Source organism: Elaeis guineensis, chromosome 3 (assembly GCF_000442705.2).
Source record: "Elaeis guineensis isolate ETL-2024a chromosome 3, EG11, whole genome shotgun sequence".
Classification (NCBI taxonomy): domain Eukaryota; kingdom Viridiplantae; phylum Streptophyta; class Magnoliopsida; order Arecales; family Arecaceae; genus Elaeis; species Elaeis guineensis.
In genome coordinates this window covers 108,985,877-108,993,820 of record NC_025995.2, presented here as the reverse complement: position 1 = coordinate 108,993,820, position 7,944 = coordinate 108,985,877, and the positions used below count along the sequence as shown (strand labels likewise).

The window sequence follows — 7,944 nt, the reverse complement described above, 5'->3', positions numbered from 1 at the left end:
GGCTTTGTCATGCTTGCCTCTCCGGTATCTTTTCCTCGGAGTCAAATCGCGGTTGCTCTTTGGAACCGTATGTCCCATGCCTCGACCGTCTCGACGTTTGCCAGCTCTGTGATTGTCCAAAGAGGAACAGTTGCTGCCAATGAAAATTCGGATGTCCTTTCCCTTTCACGCACCCTCTCAACAGTCATCCGTCATTATTATCCACAGATTCCGCTCCTTGCCAAGCTCCTCTGTCACAAATGACGCAGAGCCCCTTGCGTCCAGGTCGTCAGGGTTTGATGGTGATCTTCGAGGTTCTGGGTCTCGACACCTTTCGACTGCAGGAAGGCACGATTTTGGCCATCCTCTCCCTGTTTGTCTCCGTTGCAGGGGGAGAGTGAATGCTCCCAGCTCTTGCCACACTTAAACCTTCTTTTAGCGAAGAGGCGTCTAGGCCTGGAAGTAAAAGTTCATTTTTTCCATATTCCCCGTTTCCTCCGTTTTTACTCCTAACATGACACAGAAATCTACCAATCCCGCGAGCTTCATCTATTACTTCATTGAAGTTTGAAGAAAGGAAGGTGCTTCATGCATGGAGATGGTGGGCATTTTGAAACAAAGTGCCGGAACGGCTTGCACCGCTTCTGCTGCAAAGGAATAGTTTATTCTGTGGCCAGTGCTGCTGCAAAGGAATAGTTTATTCTGTGGCCAGTGCAGATCCAGATCTCCTCCTCTGTCGGTTGCCAAAGAAGCCATGGCTCTTGACGGCATACCAGAGAGTCCATGCTTTCTTCTGCCGTTATGAAGGACATGAGGCATCATCTGGCGATGGCAGCAGTGGTGGAGATGAGGCATCATCTGGCCAGAGGTTAATCTCACTGATGAAGAAGATTGGATCACTTGGAGATGGACAACAAATGAAAAGTGTTCTTCTTCTTACAAAATGATAAACAATGGAGGACTATTTTCTGACTTTAAAGACTCTTTATGCAAGTGTCCTATATCTCCTAAAGTTTTAATATTCTCATGGATATCTGTTAAGGATAAGATTTTGACGGAAGAAAAAATTAGGGGTTGGATAGGGCCTTCTACTTGCTGTCTTTGCTGCTCGGCTGAAGTGACTGTCGTTTTCTCTTAATTCAATGTGCTTATTCCAGATGCCACATAGTTGTGGTGAGTCTTGTAATTACAACTTGCTTTTATATAGCATATTCTTTCAAGCACATTAATTCTCCAGCAGGACTCCAATGGTTAGAGTAGGACAAGACCAAACCATCTGATGGTTCTCTATTCTGTTATTAAATAAGTAGACTTGTTTCTAGTTCTAGTGCACTCATTTTTAACCCTGCATGCCAGTGAATGAGCAAGACAGTTGCAAGGTGACATTACCTCTGTAGTAGAAAGATTCGATGACTTGCACTCTAATAGAAGAAGTACTAGAATACTTCGAACTAAGCAAGTTGATGGTTAGCATTACCTTGTCATAGTGAAATTTAGCTGTCTTCTTTCAAACAAGATGAATACTTCTATGAATCTCTGATTTAGACCGGCATTGGCAAAGTATTGTCGAACCTGTCGGCCAGGATCAGTTGGTGCCCATTGGACTTAAAAATATATTGGAACCTAGACACCCGAATTTCTCTCTTAGTAAAGACTTGATGGATGACAAGAACAAGTACACTCAACTTGCACCCATGGCGGGTTGCTGTGGCAAACTGGCAATGGCTGTAAATGCGGAGCTACCGATCCATACCAGAATTTTGGATTCCTATGAGCAACAAAATAGAAGCCGAATCCATAGCGGGTTCAATTTTTCATGTATGCGGACCAAAAGCACTAATTCAATCACCTTTCAATGATAAATAGTCAAAATGCCACTTACTGTTACAGTAAGAAGATGTTTAATTTTGCCTTGATGTTTACCGTTTAGAGATAAAAACGCATGTTTGTATTGATCCTATGTGTAATATGTGGTTTATATATATATATATATATATATGTGCGCATGCGCGCGCATATATATATACACGCACACACACACATCTACATACATACATATACATACATACATACATATATACATGCATATATACATGCATATATATACATACATACATATATACATGCATATATATACATACATACATATATATATATATATATATATATATATATATATATATATATATATATATATATGCGCGCGCGCGCGCGCACACACACATATACATATACATATATATATATACATATACATATATATATATATATACACATATATATATATATACACATATACATATATATATACATATACATATATATATATACACACACACACACACACACACACATATATACACATATATACATAGATATATATATATATACACACACATACATATACACACACACACATACATATATACACACGTACATACATACACACACACACACACACACAAACACACAAACACGCGCGCGCGCGCGCACACACACATATATACATACATACATACATACATATATTAGTTGATAAATAACCCAACAAGCAATATTTTTTTCAATAAGAACTGGAGAAAAAGAAATTCTCTTGGTTGCTTCTCAGCTATCCTACCAACTTTCTATTACATCGAAGAGGAAACTAATTTGCCAGCCTTTGGAATTATGATGTCGAAGTTGCTTAGCGTCCACTCAGCCACTTCATCATTGCTAATATAGATTTCCGTGCCAACATCAAGCGATGGCCACTGTCTCCTGGCCGGAGTCGTGCCTGGATCCTGCAACCAAAGGATAGAGAAGAAATCAACATATAGTTAATGCATGTCAACTTTCTCAAAAAAAAAAAAAAAAGGTTCGTTCAATATAAATGTCTGCTGTAACTCCAATTATGTAATTTCTCGCTAATTATGTAATACAGTAGAGGTTAACCACCATATATACCTTTTTACTATACATATTGTATATGAAGCAAAGTTCAATTCCACGTCCACTGTCCATGGTTACTTGAGAATCCTGCATGCCTACCTTTTCTGAAGTTTTCCTTTTAGGTAAAACAATGGAAGATATTCTATCAAACATTATTTTAACTAAATGCCGTTGATTTAGAGAGATCTGTTTTCCCTCTATTTCAGGGATTCAGAGATCATAACCAGTCATTCTACTCCTTAGTTAAGGTGCGATTAGGGCCCTAAATTCGAGTATAGCTATTTATTTAACCATGGCAATACGGTTGCTATTGTAAAGTTTAGACCGTAGATATGGCAAAGGCAAACAAAAAGAAGCGGAGGGAAATAAACTGACCTGGTAGAAGTATAGCGAGCGAGACATCCTCCCCACGTCGAGCTCCCAGGTCCTGGGATCCCCCACCCATCCCTCCCCCTTCCTGGTGGGATAGCCGTAGGGCCCCCACACCGGGTGGGGCAGTATCTGGAGGATCTCCTGAGGCTGGGGGTTGCTGTAGGGATCGCAGTAGGTGGTGGGCTGCTCGGCGTGCTTCGCATTCCCCGGCGAGCAGTACACGTGGTAGGCGGCGTAGGGGAAGTTGGCGGTGTCGGTCCGGTGCACTCGGGTGCCGTTTGGAAAGGTGTGGTAAGGGGGGCACTCGTGGATGGCCTTAGGCTTGCACCATGCTTCTGTCTCTGGGTTCAGGATCATCTCGCTGTACCGGGTGACATCCGTCGTCACGTCGCCGTCGCAGGGGTCGCCATTGTTCTTCCAACAGCTGCCCATGTCCATCAAGTAGAACTGGCTCTTTGGACCCCCACCCTTCTTGATGTCCAGTGTGATCCTCACCTTGAAGTTTGGAGACTCCGGTATCTATATTCATGTTTGATTTTGAGTGCTTAGAATCATGTCAAATTGATATTGTCCCATTTGATTTATGATAAACCTGAATTATATTGAGTTCGAATTTTTTTTGGGAAGCTGTCAAAAGATCATGGAATGTACTTGTAAATTTTCAATCTTTTAAAAATTGTAAAAAAATAACGGCAGCTATACAGTACTTAATTTGAAGATGAGCTTGAGAGGGCACTAAAAGAGTAGAACAGCAATTCACCGATGACAGACGACATCACAAAATTAATCGATCAATAATTTATCGATTCAACATAGCCTGAAACTAATATTTTGGTAGTCTATCTGATAGTGAATTGGTGGACCGTGTGTGTATGAATTGTCTGGCCAATGTAAAACAGGCAATTATCTAAGAAAACAGTTTCAGGAGAAGAGTGTCAAGAAATATTATAGCTGATGGATATTTTATTGCTATAACCTTTTAAACATTGCTCTGACACAGTTAAACACAGCCGGACCTCAGAGGAAAATTTTTCAGGTCAAATTAGTTTCTTATTTTGGGCAGCAACGTAGTGATGGAGGTTTCCTTGTAATTTGGACTTCTAGAGCCCCAGAAATGGCAGAAACCGTTCCCCAGCTAGCATCAAAAGGGAGAACTCTGACTGTGGATAACTCGGCAAAAAGGAACTAGCCTCATGCAGCAGATTCCCTCTTTTCTTTTTTTTATAAAAAATAATAAAAAAAATTATGACCTAACTCGTTGACGAGATTTAATTGGATGTCAATTTAATTGCTAAAATGGTTTTGGTACAGGTAAAAAGGAGGCTGAAATCCACTCCATGCTAGCCTGTTCGAATTACTGGAAAAGAAAAAACAGAGGAAAGAAGCATTCGAATCTTGGCAACGACTTGGGAGAAACTATATAAAAAGAAAAAGGAGACCCTTCCATTCTTTGGCTGGAGCGGCGTGCTTAGTTGAAGAAGTCATAGAATTTTTCAAGCTTTAGTGGGCATCCTTAGAACACAAGATGCGTTTCTCTTGATGTTAACATCCAACTACTCATCTTCCTCAATTAAAAAGGGAAAAAAATCCAACCACTCATTTAATAATGTCAAGAGACGCGTTGTCAGGAATCTATCCTTTTCCTCAACAACAACAACAACAACGCCAACGGCCACAAATGACTGAAAGTCTCGATAGTTCAGAAAATATGTGATCACGGATTTATGAATGCATAGAAGAAACTAAGAGCAAAATTATAGATTGCTTACTATTTTGGTCATTCCTCTGGTTGGATAGTGGTAACCCCCAGAGAACCCCGTGGTAGCATCGGATCTCAAGTAAAGCATGAGCCAGGGGTACTTCTTGGAGGTCTTGAGCACATGGTGGAAGGCCCATCCACCCTTTCCCACCTCCTTCACCCACGTCACCGAGTAGTAGGAGATGTTATTACTAGATTCAGCAAGATCGGCATCAAGCTCGTACGACCCAAACAGCCTTCCCCTCAGAGTATTCCCATCCAAGGCCGTGTAGTTGTGGAACACCAACGGCTGGTTCATGCACCCATCCCCAAAGCAGGGGAACCTGCTCGGCTGCCTCGGAAAAGGCCCGACCGGCCTGCCGTTCTCTGGGCACAGCGCGGCGGTCGTGTCTAGATTGCCATTCTTGAGCATGATCATCCAGAATTGCCATGGCCTTGGCTGGTCATCCACCTCGCATTTCTCCCCCAAGTAGAGCTCCTTCTCGACGGCATAGAGATCGACGTCTGAAGTACTCGCTGGCTGCCCTCCGGGGAATGGATCGCCGACACCGAGCTTGTTATCCAGTTCAGTTACCTCGTGGACTACATCACCACTTTCATCTGTCGTCAGCAAAAAAAAAGAGAAAAAAAAAAAAAGAGAGCAGATAATCCAATGGATACGAGTGAGACCCGGTGAAGGCATTGATAAGCAAAGGCAGAGGAGTTATTGATTAAAAGAAGAAGAAGAAGAAGAAAAGAGAGACGGACTCAGGTCGAAGCAATCGGCGACTCGGGGGCTGCCCATGTCTGGGGCTTCCATTCCAACCTCGTTGCAGAAATTCCAGGCCTCCAAAGCTACCCTCAGTCCATCTCTTCTCATCCCCGGATCTCCCACTGCTGATACCCATTCTCCTCTGGCTTTCACAAGAGAAAAACAGCGGGCAGCGGCCAACAGCGATAGAAGAAAAGAGGCCAAGTGCGATCTCCCCATCGGATGCACGGTGGCAAAATTCTCTTCCTAGATGGACAAAGAGGAATGAAGTAAGTGGATCGATATTTATATGTTGGGACTTTGGGTTTGCTTGTAAGACAGCTTTTCTTTTTCAGTTATGTCATGCCCCAAACCCCACATTTGGGTCCGCCATCTACTCCTAGAATGTAATCCTAGAATACATGTAACATCCAATAATCTAAATCAGAACACTTAATAGCAAGAGAAAAATAATTAAGATACACAAAATATTGTACTACTTACGGATAATTAGAGTTGTCCTTCGGTGCGAAGGTCTAACTATTACTCTTTTGTCAAAAGTCCAGGATCAAGCACATATACTAAGGATTTTCTAAGCACATACATTAAGGATTTTGTCAGAAGTCCATGATCAACCCTAGATAAAGGAAAAATGGCCATTAACTTTTATTTTGTTGCATAGAGATCCATGCAGATTGGAGGATCGAATGGTGGAAAATTTGACTAGATGTGACTCCACATTTGGTTGGCCTTGTTCCAGTCTATCTCATAATTTATATATCAACAATCAATGAAAAAGTATTTATGTGACAATCCCAATAAAAATACCAGTACTACATTAAGTTTCGTCAGTAGAACTACTAAATGTACATAGTATACCATCAAAACAACAATTTCTAATATACTTATCGTACATTGCTAGATTAATAATTCCACAAAATCAGAGTTTCAATCGAATTATGATTATCGTGATAACTATCATTATTTTAACTACTGTTATCATTGTTATTATCATTATCATTATAATATGATTATTATATATCAACTCTGATTTTTCGATATTTAGATTGCTCACGTACTTAATGTTGTGTGTTATGTTCTTACTTGTGGTGAGGCCATACCCAAGATGTATGATATTTTTATCCATGGCAAGGCCATACTCATTATCCTGACTAGTCTAGATTCCCCAACTTTAAATACTTTAATTATTTTTAGTATATGATACAAAATGTCCATGAACATACAGATAGTCGTGTTAAAGATCCTTACCTTTTTCACTAGCAAAATCCAACCGCAAGTGTCAACTTAGCTCGCCGAACATCTGGGACGCTTGGTTAACTGAAAATCAATTTCTAGAAATATAAAATTCAGAAACCATGCTCGTTATCGATATAAATAATTATGCTCTAATTTTTCTAAATTTTTCAAGATCTAATTTCTCAACTCCAGCCCTATCATAATAATAATTAATTAATTTTAGATAATTAGTGGATTAGATTTTACCATAATTAGGAGGCTGGAGAGAGATCCCGTGCTGATCCTCTTTGGGCATCAACCACTTCCCATCTATAATTAAATCAATCTCAGATTAAAAGATTAAGAGAGTAAAGTGAATATTACTCTTCTACTAGATTCAATCAATGGGGTGGGTGCGAGCTGGGTTTGGCTGGACCCAAGGGAGAGAAGGGTAGAGAGAGAAAGAGAGAAGAGATAGAGAGAGCGTAGGACTTGGTCCATTTTTGTTTTTGTTTTGTTTTGTTTTATAAAAAAGGGGAGAGCAGGGGATCAACCTGATCGAGAAGGAGAGGAGAGAGGGTCGTTCCTCTTCCATTGGAGGAATGGAGGGCCATGCCATCCTCTAATCGGCAGCGAGCAGCAAGGAGAGGCTTCGACCTCCTTCAAAATAGAGAGGTCACGAAAAAGAAATAAAGAGAATTAAGTTTGGGGCTTACCTGAGTCGAGGAGAGAGATGAGGAGAAAGGAGAGAGAGAGAGAGAGAGAGAGAGAGAGAGAGAGAGAGAGAGAGAAGAAGAGAGGAGGAGAGGGACAGTGTGTGGAGAGAGAACGCGTTTGGGCGCGGTGCGAGAGGGTGCGTGGAAGTGAGAGAGAGCGACGGAAAAGGGAGCGCACTGGGGCTCGAGGGCTTGGGAGCTCGCCATCGCACGAAACGCAGGGT

The 7,944-nt window shown here is 41.3% G+C and overlaps 1 protein-coding gene across 4 annotated transcripts; it reads right to left on the bottom strand.

Moving 5' to 3' along the window:
• Window positions 1-2,519: 2,519 nt before the first annotated feature.
• Window positions 2,520-7,944, bottom strand: LOC105041029 (uncharacterized). 4 transcript variants are annotated; one of them, XM_073254329.1, is made up of 7 exons: window positions 7,559-7,944; window positions 7,272-7,334; window positions 7,038-7,120; window positions 5,786-6,035; window positions 5,049-5,638; window positions 3,283-3,798; window positions 2,520-2,759 (listed from the first exon to the last, which is right to left on the bottom strand). In XM_073254329.1, the coding sequence occupies exons 4-7, from the start codon at window positions 6,006-6,008 to the stop codon at window positions 2,607-2,609; spliced, it is 1,482 nt and encodes a 493-aa protein (XP_073110430.1). In that variant the 5' UTR covers window positions 6,009-6,035; window positions 7,038-7,120; window positions 7,272-7,334; window positions 7,559-7,944; the 3' UTR covers window positions 2,520-2,606. The 4 variants fall into 4 exon arrangements, with proteins under 4 accessions (XP_073110430.1, XP_073110429.1, XP_073110433.1 ...); XM_073254328.1 differs by having other exon boundaries at window positions 7,038-7,106; XM_073254332.1 differs by lacking the exon at window positions 7,272-7,334.

What these genes read in the sequence shown, in the direction of transcription:
- LOC105041029 (XM_073254329.1), bottom strand. Translation starts at nt 6,008, where the DNA reads ATGGGGAGATCGCACTTGGCCTCTTTTCTTCTATCGCTGTTGGCCGCT. An exon ending in CGCCGATTGCTTCGACCTGA is followed by an intron (nt 5,639 to 5,785) that starts GTCCGTCTCTCT and finishes TGCTGACGACAG; the next exon opens with ATGAAAGTGGTGATGTAGTC. An exon ending in CCAGAGGAATGACCAAAATA is followed by an intron (nt 3,799 to 5,048) that starts GTAAGCAATCTA and finishes ACATGAATATAG; the next exon opens with ATACCGGAGTCTCCAAACTT.